Source organism: Ammospiza caudacuta, chromosome 1, assembly GCF_027887145.1.
Source record: "Ammospiza caudacuta isolate bAmmCau1 chromosome 1, bAmmCau1.pri, whole genome shotgun sequence".
In the NCBI taxonomy this organism is placed as follows: Eukaryota; Metazoa; Chordata; class Aves; order Passeriformes; family Passerellidae; genus Ammospiza; species Ammospiza caudacuta.
Window position 1 is genome coordinate 115,236,352 of NC_080593.1, and position 19,775 is coordinate 115,256,126.

General features: G+C 38.2%; 1 protein-coding gene across 2 annotated transcripts in view; it reads right to left on the reverse strand.

Annotated features, from left to right (window-relative positions):
* Window positions 1-3,956: 3,956 nt before the first annotated feature.
* Window positions 3,957-19,775, reverse strand: part of ATP6V1H (ATPase H+ transporting V1 subunit H) — a 47,703-nt gene continuing 31,884 nt past the window's right edge. For both annotated transcript variants that reach the window (XM_058805903.1, XM_058805913.1), the window contains exons 13-14: window positions 16,318-16,431; window positions 3,957-4,948 (exon numbers count right to left, since the gene is read on the reverse strand). In XM_058805903.1, coding sequence (XP_058661886.1) covers window positions 4,888-4,948; window positions 16,318-16,431 — 175 coding nt within the window. In that variant the 3' untranslated portion in view covers window positions 3,957-4,887. The remainder of the gene's footprint in view (window positions 4,949-16,317; window positions 16,432-19,775) is intronic.

A 19,775-nucleotide genomic window follows, 5' to 3' on the forward strand; every position in this document is an offset into this window, starting at 1 on the left:
TCTTCCTATAAAATAGTCTGATATTGTAGCAGTTCTGTGATTTCCAAATCAATAGGTTTTAACTGTCATTGCTACAATCACCTGTCCAGTTTCTTTGCCCATTCTTGGCACAGCTGGATACATGTAGTTTTTTTAAAATGCTTAATGAACGACACTGAAAAAGTTATTTTCACCTTGACAGTTTGTCTCTGCACGGAGTCCAGACTTAGCAAACTGAAGAGCCTTGGAAAAATTATATTATGAATATGGTTAAAAAGGCACCAAAAATGACTCTTGAAAATCTTCTTTTTCCCTTTTGCAGATTTACTTTCACACAGAGGGAAAATATTGTGCACTTCTGGGAAAATCCATGAGATTATGAAGTTTTTATATATATATATATATATATATATATATATATATATAGAGTTTCTGTCCACTTTTATATGAAGAGGGATTGTCTTTTTTCTTTTTCCCAGTTTTGCCTCAAATTAAAATATTAAAATTACTTTTCCATAGTACATCTGTACTATGTACGTAGTACATAGTACAAGTTATCTTGGACATAACCAAGAAAGAGAAACAAAACACTGCAAAACATCAGTCGTTATTCCTTTTTTTTTTTTAATTGACTAGGCTCCTTACTATACAGTAATTTAGGTTAAAAGCATCAGTAAGGCCAAGGGGCAGGCCATGAAAAATATTCTTAAGCAAAGGATACTGGCAGTTTTTAGCACAGCTTGTGTTCAGCAATGTCTCGTGCATCTCAGAACCAGCTGTGCCAATGAAATATGCACACCACAAGGTAAAAGGGGTTCTGAGGTAACTCCCTAAATGCAGCACCTAACATTCACAAGACAGTTTGTTGCTTTCTGTGGTATTAAAATGATGATCCTCTCAGCCATTAATAAATCTTAACAGCAGTTCAGACTTTTTTAGTAATCACTTTGGAGTCTAAGAGGAAGCAAATACAATTAATAACATACCTGGTCATCACAAGAGCACGAGCTTTCTTCTCAGCTCTGACAACATGTGGCTCTAAGAAGACAATTCCCAACTATTCTGCAGAAGCTGTCAAAGGGAAAAGCAAAAACTTTTGTATAGAGGCGAGTCAACCAATTTCCCCGAGTCCTTGTCACTGCATGCACTTACTGCATAAAACCTGCATGCCATATTCCTGAAAAGGTATAAACCAGCAGCTCAGAGTGTTAGAAATGAGTGACCATCTTCATTTCCTCACACAGGTCCACAAAGGTATTTTTGAAGCTCAGATGAGATACTGAAAAGAGGTGTTGGGTAGTATGGTACACCCAGGGCCTGGGCAACCCAACTCCTGCTTAGCGCTAGTTCATTTCCAGCAGAGTATTTCACTGGCCAAGAGCAAAATCTGGCCTTAAGATCTCAACCAGCTTGTGGGAATAATAAACATTCAGTAAGCACATGACTAAAAGCATTTTCCTGCCTTAGTTCTAGGTGTCAGTACCTCATCATGCATCCCTCCTATATAGAATTGTTACAGGTTTAAATTCTTTTCACAGTTGCTGTCTTGAAAACTCAAATTTTTTTCCTCTTCAGATTTCAGACCAAGACCAAAGTTCAAAGAAAGTCATTTAACCAGAAAAGTAAAAGAAATCTCAAATTAAACTTAAAAGTCAGTTTATCTAAAGATTTCAAAGACTCTGTTACTTTAATTAAACTCCAGGAAAATAAAGGAAAATTAAACTCCATTTATTATTAGAGAAAACATAAGAATGAAATCAAAAGTTAGGGAAACAGTGAATTTCTCCCAGAGAAGACTGATTACCCTAATTTGGAGGATGGTGACTATGTCTCCTCGCTTCAGGAGCAAGTCATCTGGTCCATGGCAGCTCATCTCCAGCTGTCTCTAAATCTTCACATCACCAGAGGGAACAAAGGAAGCTGCTGGCACACATTTCTCTTCCTGACACAGTGCTCTCCCCACACCGTCATCACACAGCCTTGAAGCACCCAATATGCACCATGGCACCTGCCTGCCTGCCTGCAGCAGGCCAGATTTTGGGAGAAAGAGGCTGAGCAAGGAAAGTGAGTAATGCAAACAGATGAATAGTAAAAACAACACTCAGTAGCAAAAGCTAGCACTAGGCATGTGAGACAAAAAACAGATTCAGTAGAAAGTTTTATTAATTAATTAAAATTCAACCAAAACTTTTGGTTGATTTTCCTGATTCCAAAGGTTAAAAGCTCAACAGCTCTGTCCTCCTTTCTCTCTCGGGACCATGGATGAAGGCCTTTCACTGCCAACAAGTGGGATGGGAGATGAAGAACCCACATATGGAAATTGCTCTGCAGCTCCCTGCTATGTCAAAATTCCCCAGGACCTGTAGGACACCATGAGCAGTCTGACTCCTGCAGAAATCTCAGCTCTGGCAACTTCAGTCCAAATTACTGCTGCACAACAATAAGTCCTCCATAACATCCACCCCTGCAGGTTTCCAGGCTTCTTAAGGTACAATTGTTGGCAGGAACTCACTCAGATCCAAGCTTTGAGCCACCTGAATGTTACCATTGGCAGCTGGAAACCTCAGAGCTAGCAGGCTTCCAGGTTTCACAGGCACCAGGACATCAATAACATACAGGGATGTAAGTGAAACTTCAGAACCATTGCTTTAATTAGAGAGCTGTTGGACACAAGGTGGTAACTAAATGTCAGTGAATGTCAGGTATCACACAGCTTAAAAACACGCCACATGATGAAGAACTAAATTATGCACAGGATAATACTAGCAAAGCAGGAGAGGAGAATTTATTTGTATAATACATGAAAATAATACTCAGATGTTTTAGGTCAAGCCCTGTAAGCAATTTTGTTTCACATTACGAGCGACTTGGTTATTTCTAGCTCCTCCAGAAGAAACGAAGAGGTTTCCAGTGGTAGTATTCATCATGTTTACTTCTACAATTCAATCCAGATCTCCTTACCCAGCAGTGCTTTAGTGTTCCCTTTGGAAAAGGAAACCTTTTGGTTTTGAAGGTGGGGAGACATTGCTTTCTCATTAATGCCACGCCACAGTTCTTGGACCCAACACTACAGCTGTAACCATAGGACCAACCTTTTAGAGCAGTCTTAGGCCCTGCTTTCATTGTCAAGTGTGACATGAGAAGCTGCTTTGTAGAGCAAGACACTTGGTGCTAATTCAGCATTCACTCTGCATGCATTTCTAAAGGCCATGCTTCAAACAAAATCTTACATGGTGCAGTAGCCTGAACGCTTGCCACGTAGCCAAGACACACAGGATGTACAGCGTGATGCACATCATGCAAGATGTGCATCCTGAGACTCAGCTTGATTGGAGAAGAACCCCATTCATGGGCTGACACCACCACACAATGTAAATTGAAGTGTGAAATGCAGGGAGGACTCAGAGATTCATTCCAAGAGCATTTAACTGACCCAAGGTAAGAATGGCAGTGTAGGTGCACCCCTGTTCTCCCAGCTGCTTCCCACACCACCCGTATCCCCCAGCACTGTGGGAATAGGCAAAGCTAAGATCTACTCACATAAACTGACTTTAGTTGGAGTGAGGGTTAATTCTTTCTAGTCTTGTGATACTGACTACAATATCAAGGCCTTTGCCTTCTATATGCAAAAGTAAGCAACAGTCCTTAAGCTACACAATCCAATTTTAATTAAGCAGACAAGAAATCATCAACTTGTAGTCCTCCAACTCTCTTCTCTCTCCATTGCAACAGTGGTCAAATTTTAATTACATATGATGAAAATCCAGGCTGGATAAGGAAGAGTTTTTCCAATTAGTCTTTTCACTTGATGACAAAGTACTCAAAGCTTCCTCAGAGACTTGCACCTTAAATGACTACTGACAAGATTATGTTCACTTTTTTTTTTAATTCTAATAATGAATCACAAGAATATTAACTGCTTGGTATTGCAAGTGCCTGGAGCAGGCTTCTATCTATGCAACAAAACTGCTCTCATATGCCAAGCCAAGATCAGCTTAAGTTTATTGATTACATATTTTATACTGAACACAAAACACAGAAAATATTGATAGCCAAATTATCTGGCTTAATATAAAAGAAATACAATGGATTTTGGAATGAAACCAGAACCCTAACATTTACAAGTATTTTCAATAACCAAAAACTCCATGAAATTACAATTTCAGCAGCTAGTAGTGCACATTAAAAAAAACAAACACACCCTCAACTTGATCTCTGATCTACAGCCTTAACCACTGGTGTTATACAGCTGGACTTATAATCTTGAGGGTGTGTTTTCACTGATGGAGGAGTGATTGTTTTCTTTTCCTCTTCTCATTTCCAGATTTTTTAATGTAGTTTCCAACAAAAAAACTACCCCACCCTCCCAAAAAAGCCCTACCCATACCTTTGCTTTTATATACAATTTCAACACTATTTTGAGACTTGGTATATGTTTTAGTATTGATAATCAATATTTCTCAGGCTATTGCACTTTCTATGAAACACTAAGTCAAAGCCTTACTAATTTGTCTGAGACATAAGGGGACAACTTACTTTTCTTGGAAAGTGACAACACTGATAAGCCATTAAAAGAAATGAACAATTTTTCTAGGCTAATTATAATATCCATTATGGAACGGATATCCTTTAATAAATGTCTTTATTATGAGAATAAATACATAAAACAAATGCAATATATTAGCCACATTTCTTCATATACATTCAGAATAGAACAAGAAGCTAATAGGCATAATCAGCAGACCTAGTTAAACAAATTTTTAGTAAGCCAACAACACTAGAGAAAGTTGGAATGTTTATGCACCCGTAGAAGACAAAGAGCATGTGATTTCAGAATTTCCTTTGTATTCATTTAAAGAGAAACACACTGTAGTTGTGAGCACAAACTGCATGCACTGATGGAGGTGCTTAGCTCCGTGCAGTGGCCGTCTGAGGTTGTTCTGACTGCAACTGCTTCCCAAGGTATTCCCTGAAATACAACAAAAAATTAGATTGAGAAATGTTCTGGAGAGTGGGGACTGCATCAGTAGTGGGAATTACAAAGTTTATAAAGAAAGAAGAGCTTTAAGTTTAGAATTAATCCCTCAAATAATGTCAACTGGAGGAACAATGAGCACACCAAGCATCCATCATCTGCCCTATGAAAATAAAACACAAACCAAACATAACCAAGCTGTCTAGAAAAGGAAAAAGCCTAATGGGAACATTTAGAAGCCCTGACAACTGACACAGAACACCCATAAAGCAGATAAATTTTGCTTGTTAAACATATATTATAGAAGCTATGGCAAAACATCTGAAAGTATCCCTTTCCACAACCCAGCTGCAGGAGCACATGTAACACAAAGGACATACTGGCAATACAACAGGCAAGCAAACAGACACTGACTCAAAAACTACATATTCAAGTCGAGAAAAATAAAAGATAATCAATCCAGGCCCTCTGTATACCAACATCTTCTTTGAAGTGTTTTCCTCACCTGCACTTTGAAGTGCATTAAGCCACTTACTTTCTATCTCTCCTCTCAACACTGGAACATCTCCCAGATTACTGGCACTTGCCCTGAGCAACAGTGTCTAAATTCCATGGAAAAATACTGCACAGTTCTTATGAATGTTACAGTCCTTCACTTTCTCTTGTGAAAGCAGATCAACACTTCACAAAAAAGAACCACAAAAAAAGCTGAAAGCAGTCCTTAATAATAGTACCTGGGTTGCTGCTTGTCACAGAAAACACAATGATTGTACCACTGTATCAAGTGAAAGAGAGGCTTCAGGACTTGTGAAATGTAGGCGTTCTTTTTCTACTGCTGATCATACACTTAGTACTGTGCTTTCTCACTACACAGATATTTCAACCTACACAGGTTAAGCACTAGAAGCATCTCAGAGGGATGGTGTTCAGAAAGAAGCCTCAAGAAAACCCTACATAACTCAAGAGTATGTGCTTTTGCTTTATTAAGAAAATAAATTTCAAAGATCAGGGTTTTTGCACATTTCAAAAACTAGTTTTCAGCTTAGTATCCTGTTGAACAGTTGTCCCTTATGCATTGCAATTGAAGTACAGCACTCCAACTGCACCACCCAACACCACTTTTCTTAGTTTTAACATTAAGCATCCAGAAAAGCAAAAGTTCCTATAAAACATTAACTTCAAACACCTCTAGCAAAGAAAATAACACATAATTTGTATGCAGAACCATATGTTATGGTTTAGCACCTTCATTTACAGCTCCATCAGGTGTTGCTGTAAAATCACAGTATTTTAATGTTTGGGCTCCACTTAATAGATACAACTCCTGCTTGTAACAGACAGGTTATCACCCTCAAAGTAGAGGCTCCTGCTGGCAAAGAAGGAAATGAGCTGCTCTCTTGTGGTTTTGCAGAACTCAAAACTGTACCAGCAAAACAAAATTTAACCGTCATCCAAAAACACAGACAGCAGCTATGGAAGAGCTTCCACACTCATCAAACCTCTTTCTGCTCCCTCTATGTTTTTGGTTGCCTTTTTTTTTCATTTGTTTCAATGCCTATATGCATGTACTGATTCTAGCATTTCTTCTCTGACATCCAGCCCTGAAACCAATTGACACTTGCTGCATACATGGCTCTGCTCATCATATTACAAGCCCACAAAAATATTTACTCTTAAAGCACAGATGAACCATATTGAATGTAAATATTTAATAATCAGCAGACAGCTACAACTATTGCAAAGCTTACACTGCTTCAGATGCATGGCCAAGGCTTTCTAAAAACCCCACTAGAGTGCAGTGCAGTCAGCAAAAATCTCCAAGGCAGCAGAGCAGTAGCACATTTTGTAGGTACTTAGTGCCTTCACACACACATTCAACTTCTACAGTAAGTAGAACAGTATCTTCCCTACAAAACTTTTTAGGTGTAAGGTTTAACTCCAGGGTCAAGGAAAAGCTCTCATCCCATTTCCCCATACAGAATGAGTACTTGCAGTTACATCTCTACATTGTCATGCTGCAAACCCAAGTGAAAATCCCACAGTGTTCCTACCCCATCACTTCTTTAGCCACCACACAGGGCCACTGAAATGCAAAACCCTTGCATTACAAGCTGTTAGAAAGATCACTTAACCAAACAGAAAATTATCACTTCCATTTGAGGGTCACTGGTTAACCCAGGACAAGTTATTATTGCATGGTCTAGATTAGATGAACATGGAATCATAGAATGGTTTGGGTAGGAAAGGACCTTAAAGATCATCTGATTCCAAACCCTCTGCCATGGGCAGGGACACCTTCCACCACACCAGGCTGCTGAGAGCCCCCTCCAACCTGGCCTTGAATACTCCACAGGATGGGGCATCCACAGCTTCTCTGGGGAACCTCTTCCAGTGTCTCACCACCCTCACAGGAAATAATTCTTTCTGATATCTAATCTAACTCAGCCCTGTTTTATTTTGCAGCCATCATCCCTTGGCCTTGTAAGAAGCCCCTCTCCAGCCTTCCTGCAGGCCTCCTTTAGGTACTGTACAGGTGCTCTAACATCTCCCCAGAGATGCCTCTTGTCCAGGCTTAACAATCCCAACTCAGATCTTCTCCTCAAAGCACAGGTATTCCATGCCTCTAAATCATCCACACAGGTCTCCTCTGGACTTGCTCCAAAATGTTAAGTAGGACCCTGTTCTCCCTCTGCTATAACACATATTAAAATAATAAGAAGATTCAAATATATTTTATAAATACTGGTATTTCATCCTATTAGGAGGTTCAGAAGAACTATAAGCTCCAAATTTCACTCCTAAGTTGGACGTAAGTGTCCATCCCCATGCTATTACAAATTAAGGGTCTAAGACTTTATCCTGCACTGATACTTAGTTAAATCTTAAGAGAAAAACTGGGATTTTAAAATTACTATTTACCTCACAAAATTAAAGTCACCTGTAAGAATGCAAGCATTCAACACATTGCACTATAAGAGCAGGTATGATCAAAGGATGGATCTTGTCATAAGATAACAAATCAGTTAATAAAATAATCAAAATAGCATCTGAGATTTGTGGTGCAGGCTCCAATGGAAAGTAATGAGGTAGGTATTAGGCTTACGTTTTTTAATTGCAAGCTAAAAGTCAAGAATTGGACCACTACAAGATATTTTAAACCATTTTTACTCACATTGTAACAGAAAAGCCTTTATAAAAAAGTCAATTTTAGCCATCTTCTTATTTCCTTCAAAATAAAACTGTCCTTATTAGAAGCAGATGATGTTAGTGCAAACAATTTGCATTTGCACATAACAGCATTCAAACATGAAACAACTGATTCACTATAAATTTAAAAGAATAAAAAATATTACCTCTGCACTGCAGAAAAGCTCCAAACATGCAACTGTAGTACTCAAGACTACAGTACACTTTTGAGACTAGCTATACAATCTTCCATTTCTCAATTAAAGCTCAGACCAACAAGACTTGAAACACCACACACTTTCACTTCCCTGGTCACCCAAAAGTCTGACAGTGAAGCATAAGTAATTTCCATTTGCAAATTTATCTTTTCATTCTTACTAGAACAACCAAGTGAGATTCCTTCCACAGTAGAAATTCCCCCTTTTTGAGGCCTCTTTTTAGAAGCATATTTTCTGCTGTTCCCAAAGTGCTTTTTCCAAGAAGAAAAAGAAGCTTACAGGTGAATACAAGAATTCAGTTTATCTCAAGTTCTTACTCTTCCTTTTGTTTAATTTAATCAGTTTTTGTTTCTCATGAGAGCTACTGACACCTTGAAGCAGAGATATACTTAAATGTCATAATTGAAACAAATGCTTAAAGTTTATTTATGAAAAGGCACACAGAACTGATGCAACATGTAAATTCAGTGAATATGGAATAAGGAGATTGCAAACTAGAACAAGACACCACCTACAAATTTTATACTAAATATACCATATACTAAAAGATCACTTTCAAGAACAAACAATCTATGATAGAAGGGTATGGTAAGACACAGACTAAAAGATCATTGTCAAACAACAAACAATCTGTGATAGAAGAGCATGACAAGACACACACAACAGATCCCTAGGGGCCATGTGTTAAAATAAACAAGCCTTGAAGTTTAAATAGTACTACTTTCAGCGTTATACTCCAAATTCAAGTGCAGTCAGATTTACCTGTCCTTTAAAGGACACTGAAAATTAATGGGCAAAGGAAGAAAAGGAGACGAAGCACAGAATAAAGGAAGGATTACATTTTCATATTTTCTCTTTTCTTACATTTAACTCTTGCATCCTGGTTATTAAAGAAGTTATCAAAAATATTTGATACTCTCAAATATCTGCAATCTCTGGCTTGGTTTAGCAAACTGAGGTTCCCAAGAGACAGAATGCCTTTCTTTGACAAAAACCAAAATAAAAATATTGATTTTATTTTTCTCTACCTAAACATAATCCTAGATTCCCATACTTTTGAAAATAAAATTGAAAAGTTAGTTCTAAAGAAATCCTTCAAAAAGTCTGCCACTTGACTCAATAAACTCGAAAGGCAGTGCCAACATATACTGTTTACAGAAAAATCATAAAAATATGACAAATAGTTAAACAAACAAGTTCACAGCACAGGCAGCAGATAGAATAGTTTGAACAATTGATCAGTTTTGCCAGCCCTATGTTACATTTCTGCTAGAGGTCTAATAACCTGGAGAGAAGTTATTAGACTAGAAAGAAATGGACCAGTTTTACTAATTTATTGTAATAAATTTTTTTACAAGTAAGTATTTGAATTACACAATTGATATACTCCCAACTCTAAGCAGGCTAAACTAACCCATGAAAACATTGTCTTGTAAGTGTTACACTGCACAGATTAACTATCCCTGGAACCTCTGAGCAGTACACATGAAGTGGCAACACCACCACAAGGTTGCAACCATCTGTCCAGTCTCCACCTAATCCAGTGTGAGACAGAGCTGGAACATCCACCCTGTAACCCACTCCAGCTGTGTAGGCCTGTATCTCACAAGGCAGTCAGGCTATTCTGGTGAGACAGCACTTTTTGTTCATTTAACTCCCAAGTGAATTGCAGTGAATTGCTTTCTACAAACAAGCTCCCTTGAACACGGTTACTGCAGTGTCACATTAACACTGGTGGTGGCTGGGGAAAGGCAAGTGGAGCTCCACAGGGGTCACCACAGGTGCATCTGCCTCCCCACAGAGTCACAGTAGGCAGGAAATAAAATAAAGAAGCCAGGCTCAAATCAAACCTGAAGTGATGTTAATATTTGGTTCCTGATATGTAATATTAACCTGTCTTACTGCTGGATCCAAATTTATAATGCTGCACATTGTTATATATCTTTTCTATATATAGTATAGAAGAAAAAAAATACATATATGCACATTACATGCTCCTCAGTATCATCTTCTTCACAAAAGTTAACAGGAAGAGAACAACTGTAAAAGCAGTAAAGTAACAAACAGAGACATCTTCCTAGAGAGCTGGGCTGGGAAGACTGCCCAAGTTGGAGTGCTACCACTGGAGAACTGCTGTTGTGTTTTCTTTTGTCATTTGTTTACTGAACACAATTTTCTTCTTTGACTCAGTGGATTTATGCATTATGAAATAGTCCAATTTAAAAATGGTATTAAAGAATATAAAATGTGTTTATTATACCGATGCCTGCTATGAGTGGTTTTGAAGCTAAGTCATCACAAACCAACAATAAAAACAACAAAACAAACCTACACAGCAGAATCAAAGTCACTTTGACCAAACAGCTTGGTCCTCCAACAAACCAAACTGAAGATTTTTATAAATTATCTTTTTCAGTGGAACTATGGTGATTTTAACCCTGTATCTTCTTGACCTATTAATGTGGCTGTGGATCTCAAGAGAGAAAAGATACTGCAAACATCTCTGCAAGTCTCAATACTTAGTTTAACAGATTCCACTTCATACAAACAAATAGAACAAAAGCCAGCTGTTGAGATAAACAAAATCTAGGACATTGTTTCTGTTTAATTATTCACAGTAAAGAGATGCTCAACATTCTGATGTGCACATAAAACTAAACAGCTTGAATGGTTGTACAGAAGGATTATGAACATTACATGAAAGGGGCTTTGTGTTTCTAAATGGAGCCCTTTCTTCAGCTGAATGCAGTAATATTAATAGACAATCTACAGATTATCATGATTACTGAAAATATTACTCATAGCATGGTTCAAAGCCCTCCTTACAACATCAAATGCAGCATTAATGTGAGTCTTCAAACTGAGACACTACAAGAACCTTCTTTCCTCTCAGCAGTTTCCCTGGTTTTGTCCAATCTTAGGAAGAGTTATTCTAGACTTCCAGTTCACAACTTCACATACAAGCTATGAAGAGACAGCAGATCAATGAGCTCTTATAACAAAGCTATGACTTAAGCATTTGATTTTAAAAGAAAATAAACTGTGAAATCCAATTCAATGTGTGTCTTTCTATTAGGGAGAAAAAGCACTAGCCATTTTTCACTTATAAGATATGCTATGAACTAACACACAGAGCCATTCCGTGAATTTAAAAGACCCACTTAAACTTGCAACATGGTTTGAAAAGTTTTATATTTAAACATAAGGTTTAGTTACCACAAAGAATTTTCTTGCTTACAGCACTTAAGAGGTTTTTATGTAAGAATGACCAACATCAATAGTGTTTCACTGAATTTTCCTATCAGGAAATCAAATTTTTAAAGAACACTAATCAGAAGTATTAAATTACCAAAAAGTTACTACTTTGGTGACATGTTTTTCAGCATAATGCATGAAAATGAGCAATTTCTTTGAAAAAAGAAAATGCAAACTGAGAAGAACATCTGATATCTTCCATGCTAACATGAGCTCTAGAAATATTAAAAAGTGTTTCTGCAAAGAGTAGGGATCTTATGATAGAAAACATGAGCACAGTGTGAATCCCAGAGAGCATATGCCCAGTAAAAAAACCACAGCCTCTACACCTACATGGGATGAAGTTTTACAAGAATACACATTTATGTGCAAATAAAAAGATGGAACACTCCACTAGATATCAAGTGCGCCTGCAATTAACTGGATTTTTGCTTGTCTCATTCTAGCTAGGAACTGTTGTCTTAAAAAAGATTCTTTTTTATCAGAGACACTATCTTGTCAAACTTTTCATTTAGTTAACTTCTGTTAACTACTGAAAAGGAATTGTAGCGATAATGAAGGCTAAGAACCAGGAGAAATAAATATAATGGAAGTCATTATCCTGTAAGTACTGTTTCCCAGATTTAAGCCTACTACTCTATTAAGCATTCCATACTTCAGTGTTGGGATAGAGGAAAAAATAAGGAGTGACAGTGGGTGTAAACTTCGTGGCTGCCAGGTAGAAACCACTACACCCTGCAATTGTCACTCCCAAATGCAGGCATTGTACAGAAGCTATCTGTAGAGTAACAGCTTCTAAATACAGCATATTGCAAATCCTAGGCAGTTTCAGATTTTTAACTGTCTCCCTGCAGAATCCCTCATTTTAAAAGATGGGAGAGCAAGTAATTTCTCTGGGCTGTGCATTTAGAAAACCATGTATGAACCGGCTGCATATTCAAAGCTTGCCCAATTTGTTGCTTCATTCAGTATGCCCTTTATGAATTCTGCTTCCATACCATACTTGATCATGCTCAAGTGACACATCCTAACTCCCACTGTTTAGCACCTGCCAACATACTCATACTCCTCATGTCAGTATCAAGGAGGAGGTCAGGAGCCCCACGCCCAGGCTGGTGAATGACTGGGAGGAGCCTGTGCTGGAGCAGGGTCCTGACAAGGATCTGCAGATCCATGGAGAGAGAAGCCCATACTGGAGCAGGTTTGCTGGCAGGATTTGTGACCCTGTGGAGGGACACATGCTGGAGAACCCTGTTCTTGAAGGACTGCACCCCGCAGAAGAGTGACCCACGCTGCAGTAGTTTGGGGAGGGCTCTTGCCATGGGATGGACTCATGTTGGAGAACTTCATGGAGAACTATCTCCCATGGCAGGGCCCCATTATGGAGCAGGGAAAGTATTCCTCTCTCTAACCAGTGGGACAAAACAACGCGTGACAAACTGGCCATTACCCCCATTCCATCTACCTGTAGCCCTAGGAGAGGAGGCAGAGCTTGGAAGGAGGGAGGGGTGGAGAAAAGGTGCTTTTAAGGTGATATTTACTTCTCACTATCTTGCTCTGGTTTTTTGTTAGCAATAAATTCAATTCATTATCCCTAATTTGAGCCTGTTTTGCCTGTGACAGTATTTGGTGAGTGGTATCTCCCCAAATTCCTTATCTCAGCTCAGGAATCCTTTGTTGTATTTTCTCTCCCCTGTCCAGCCATGGAGGAGAGCAGTAACAGCAGCTTTGGTGGGTGCATGCACCCAGGGTCAACCAACTACACTGGTTCCTAATATCAGCATGGGGTGCCATGACTAACACAATTCAAGTCAGATTGAAACTCAGGATTAATTCCCATGTACAGGCAGTAAGTGATGATAAAGATAATTTTGCTCCTCGATTCATCAAGTGCATGATCATTTAACATGCAAATGTAACTGGAATATTTCACTTGAACTTATCTCATCTGAAAAGCTGACAGCAGTTACTGCTTTTGCCAATGTAGCTTCACCATTTAAGAGAATGCCTGACAGTCTGATTTCCCCCCATTAATCCCTGACTTAAAAACCCCTAAGGGAAAGCCAGTTGAGCAGCCTGTAATGAACTACTCAAATTACTTAGGAGTTAATTGTCTCTAAGTTAAGCTAACAGTCAAATGATACAGCTGTGTTTTAGGCAGAATGCTACTTCAGCTGCCCCATGGCATTCCCTCAACTCAAGTACCACAAGTTTTCCTTTGTTAGCTCCAGGCACAGCACTTGCATCAAGCCTTATTGTGGCAGAGCAAAGCTTTATTTTCTAACCTTTCTCTCACTTAACCTTCAGGAAAACCTGACTACCTCTGTCACACGTGTCAAAGACAGATATGCCAAATTGTTCTGTACCAGTTAAACTCAAGGAAAAAAACACAATTGCTTTGAGTGAAATAACTGTGATTCCAGAATAAGTGGAAGCAAGAGGAAAAATGTTTATTGTTTCCCCAGGTCTGAAGAACAAGGGAAACAAAACCTTGAAGTTGCTGAATAACAAATTTTATGACAATGCAAAGCTTAGTAAGTAGGCACTTAAATCACAGTGTGTGGCAGTCAGGGGACTCAGCTTGTGTGGTGAGACGAGACAGCAATGAAACAGAAGAGCTCCCAACACTCATCAAAAGCCAGATCTACACAAAAAAATATCTAGCTTCCCACATACAAACAGTGTGTCATTTCCTTCACTTAAGCTGTAAGTCCATGCCAGGGGGAACGCTACTTTAGCAAATAAGAGCCAAGGACAGTATGCCCCAGAGGCTTGTTCCACTATGAATTAAACAAGAAAACATTCCCTACAGAGATGACAATGTGAATCTGCAAGTGGCACTAACTTAGACAGATTCTTTTTACTGACATCTCTGAAGATCTGAAACTAGGTACTTTTGCCATCTTCCCCTCAGTCTCAAGTCTAAAGGTTCACAAACTGTGAAAAGTAGGCACATGTTCATGCTATTAAAAAACCAAAACAAATCTAGAAGACCAGATGTGATATTTTTACAAACAGTAGTCTCTCACTGAAAGTGAGAAAAAGCCAGGCTTGGCATTCAGGAAAATTTTTCCTACCACTGAGGTTTGTGCTGGAGAAAGACTAAAGGTCTTCCTACCAGATTTTCAAGACATCAGAACACATGAAATAAAGCCCATCCCTACTGCAGAAGGCAGTATCAGTAACTAAACTTTCCATGCTGTAATTTCTATTTAGGAGCAGCTGGTTTGTAATACTCGGAATGTTTCAAATGTATCAGAACAGCACAGTGAGAAAAGAAATGTATTAAACTGGGAAGCAGTGTAGAGCATAATATACAATAATGACCAAAAATTAGATTGAACATGACCATATGTTTAGACTCCATCTCCACACTCAAAATTTTCATGTGATTTATCAAAGTACTCATTACAGGTGGAGAGTATTAGCTGGAATTTTCATAGTAGGGTATTTAAACACGTTTCTCTTTTATAGAATGTTCACACAGCATCCAAGAGAGAGAGTAGGATAAAATAAATATAACATGTCTGAGAGTTAAAACCTTAAAAGTTATATTCTTCAGAAGAAGGGGAGAAAATTAGCTTTGTTTGACTTATGATACACTGCAGAGAGAGACAATGGGAGCTTTTTGTCAACTTAGCCAGCCTGTCACAGCAAGGTGGTGACTTAACCTGTCAGAAGGTGCTTAACAGTCCATGCTCCCCTACCACTTTAACACTGCTAGTGTCATCCCTACTCAGCCTTTCAAAAAGTTCAAATTCTATAATAGGTGAGAAAACTGACAGATGTTATAGAAACATCCAAGCACTAAGCTTTTCAGAAATAAAAGGTTGTTTAAATCCAAAATTAAATTAGTTTTTTGTATTTCAACACTTATGTTCCAATATACTCAGATGTATTGCTGTATTTTATCTAGCTTTAAGGCAATGCCAGACTGAAAATATGAGCTCTGGTGCACTCATAATTAATAACCAGATTAAAAGCTCCTCATTAGTATTTTTAACTCTCCATGCTTTATGCTTAGCATACCTAATTAGTTTGGCAACTTACATAAAGTTGCTTCATGAACACTGTTTTTCAGAGCTTCAGCCCCTCAATGCTTTCCTACAAAGGTCCTGTGTGCTGCTGGAAAGGCAGCCTCACACACCAGCAAGCTCTGTGGCAGAACTTGAGAGCTATTAGAGAACACTCAATCAGCCATAAACTTCTGCTACTCCACACACAGCTCAAATAATTCTAGAATCATTACAAAATATCCTGAAAAGAACCACAAGAACCATTGAGTCCAGTTCCTGGCCCTGCACAGGGCCAGCCCAAGAGTGAACGCATGTGTGTGAGAGCATTGTCCAAACACTCTGAACTCTGGTGCTGTGACCACTTCCCTTGGGAGCCTGTTCCAATGCCCAATCACCCTCTGGATGAAGAACCTTTTCCTAATACCCAACCTAGGCTGCAATACATTGTTCAAGTGAATTACTTGTGTGACAGTCAACCATGTAATGAAGCTATTCAAATCAACTATCTCCAAAACACACAGAAAACCTAAGTTTTTACCATAAGCATCATAGTAATCTGCTGTTTAAAAACTGCTGTATTAACACATAAAAATGCTATTTCTCCCCTAAAAGAAATCTACTGTTTTGAATCCTGTCTCCACAACAAAGATTTCTCATGGTTATTAGTATGTAAACAATCTTCACATACCAGTTGTGAACCATCAGCTTCTGCACAGCCAGCAGTGCATTGTAACGAACTTGCTGGTCTTCGTGATGCATGTGGTTCATGACCAGCTGCTTACCACCAAGCTGTTCAATCACTCTGAAAAACAGGAGAGGAGCAAGTTTTTTCACATTACTTTCAATTCTGGGTAGCTATCCTATCCCACCACTTCTCATTCAAGGCATTAAGAGGTTAAGTCTAAATTATATAATATTTATTTCATTAAAATTATTTATTTGCCAAGATACACATCCCACCTGATCTGTTACAAATACATATTATCTTCTTTAATAAGATAATATTCTATATATATCTTTTAAAAAAAGATTTTTAAGAATTCACAACAGAGAGTGTTTATACTGGACTCCTGTTTGCCTCTTTGAAATAAATAATCCAGAAAAGACCCCTTTTCAGAAAGGGTTATTTACTTTACACAGCTCTGGAAAAGGGTTTGCAGGGTACAGAATTATCAATTATTAGGTAGGAGAGGTAGTGCCCTCCACCCCATAAATGAATGGCAATCAGGTCACTCAATTTTTTGCAAGAATAAAACCTCAATCTCTTCTGAATTGTCTAATACAGAAGAATATTTGTAATCACACCAAGACCTATTAAATCACCCACCTCATACATATAGTGCTTTTTGAGATTCAAGCTGTACTTCAGCCACAGCTACTGCTGCACAAGATGCAGAACTGGCTATTAAGGTTCCATTCCCAGAAAAAATGATATGCTTCAGCTGCATCTTTCACTACACACTTCACCACCACAGTCAGCCTTTTAACAGTTATACCAAATCCCCTATGAAATACTGATGAAACCTTGTATTGCATGCCATGAATATATTATTTCTTAATAAAACTGGTAGAAGGCAACACACTTAAAACCTGAAAAAAGTATCACTATCCAGATGACTTCACATGCAGCATTTCAGTCTGTCATAACAGTAAGCTTGGAGAGAATTTGCAAGGAATATATAAGCTGATTTACTCACTAACTTTCATATGTTTTTTTACAGCAGTTCTCTCACTTAGCAGTTAAACATGCTGTCCTGTGAAGACACTATCATTTGCTTTAGAGGCCTAACCTGATACTGCTCTGCCATTTAAAGCTTGCATTAGCTATCTGCATGTAGTACTGCTCTTTTCATGGCCAGATTAATGCATTGCTGCTGCACAAAAAAATGCATTTTTGCAAACAACAGAGCAGGTATGAAGACATAGCATGGAGATGAAAAAGAGAATTTTTAATTTCATTTTCTACCTCAGTCAAACCTATTCTTAAGACCACAGGGAATATTATTTCCCAAAAATATTCAAACATTTGTTCCATAAAGCAGGAATGGATTCAGACAAGTGCAATTGTTTCAAGCTGGAAAATCCTTGCCAAGAATTCAATAAGTTATTAGTAATGTAACAGATTCAAAAAAACCTTTCTGCCTGCCTTATGCAGCCTCACCTTTATAATAAGTTAAATATAAAACCACTGCACACAAAGGCAAGAGTATGAAACATAAATAATAATTTTTTCTTTAAAGGACTTTTAAAGAAGTCCTTTTCTATTAAAGGACTGACTTAGGCCACTGGATGTTCAGAAGTCAAAGGATGTGAAAAAGGCATTAAACTCAAAAGCTTCCTTATGATAGAGGTATGCAAAAACCAAAATGAAAGGTTAAAAGCCTATAATCACAAATGGTAATAGGCTTTTTCAGATGACAATACATCACTGAAATTATGGCTGAGAACATGAGGAGTTGAAGAACAGCATTATCATTCTTGCATAATGCTGCCTACAGGTACAGATCACTTCCCAGCCATGGGTTTAACCCAAAGGTCTAAACAGTGAAGAAGGTTCACAGTGAATCATGTTCCTTCAAGTTCCAAACATGTCCAAAACACTACATTTAGTTTCCCCTCTCCTCAACTGCTGCTTATTTTACAGAAGTAATGGAGACCAGTGGAAGAGTTGTATGTGCACATCTTCTGCAGTGACTGCTCCCCATAACATCACTGCACTAAGCCAAAACAGTGTCATTTCAAAAAAGTCTCTGGATGCTGAAGATTCAGGTTTTAACATGACCCATTTAGAGGGAGAAAGAAGACATAGCAGATAAAGACAAATGCAATTTAGACTGTTATAGCAGAAAACAAATATAAAATCCACACTACTTATCTGAAAGCCCAGGTGAAAAAGGGAATGCAAGTTTTTTTTCTGAATCCTGAGCTAAGGAAGAGAATGGCTCCAGGTCTCCATCTCTTATACATGTAAAACACAAAGCCCATGTTCATAACATTCAAGAAATTCTAAGTGTTGATTGTACATAACAATAACCTGTAGGCCACATGGAAGCTTTGCTGGCAATCTGCATATTTTTAGTGTCAGGAAGCAACAGTGCTAAACTTTATTTCTGCTGTTACACTCTCAGAAAATGCATCTTTGTGAGCCTCATGAGAAGCCCACAGTGCTACTGTCTCAACATTTTCATACAAAAAGTGTAATTTTAAAAGCAACTTAAAATTATTTAAGCATTGGAGAGCAGCCATGAAAAAACACAGTATCTTGTTAACAAACATTTCTATTGTCAGACAAAGGGAAAGATTAGCCAGAACTGTAGCTCTAGGTCTCCACTGTACCCAGCAAGTGAAGTCAAGGAGTTTTAGTACCCAATTCATCTCTGCAATCCTCAAAGGCTAAAGGATGATCCAGTTAGGAGTTTACAATAAACACTTAACAGAAACAAAAGTATTTAGGACACCTGAATTCTTCTACTCTTCTAAACCAAGGAGCTGTATCCATTCTTGGAGTGAGTCATGCAATGAGAGAGTAAAACACCAATCACATGTGGGAGCACTACACAACTATGTACCAAAAAAACACAAGGAATGGATTATTATGCTGGAATGGACACATAATACATAGGTATTTTAAGCTTTTAGTTAGTTCCAAAATTGCTGAAGTCATATTTGGTAAGAATACACTGGATTACAAATGAAATTCTTTAAAAGTTTGTTCAATGGAACAGAAAGTTAAATAAGCCAAGACTGTAGACAGAAAGCAGCTAAAGTATTAGAATTTGAGATAAGAATGTGGGTTAGAACAGTATCTAGGACACTTTTTATTTGCTGATGACCACTTCTTTTGAAGACTGGCACATTGCTGAATAGGCTTAACAGCCTGGGAGCTAAGTGGAGCTGCAGTCCTAACAGCTATACATTTTCCCAGCCACAGACAGAAGGATACAGGTCCTGTTTATCCACTCTGATTTCATAGCTTTGGTCCAGCAACCACATGGCCATACTAGTCCGCACATTCAAGTAAATGCACGCTAACTGGTCATCCATAAATATGAATAATAAAATAATTTCATACAAAGAGCAGGTCAAAGCAAGAACAGCTGACCAAAGGGATATTTTATACCATGTGGCAACTTGCTCAGCACATAA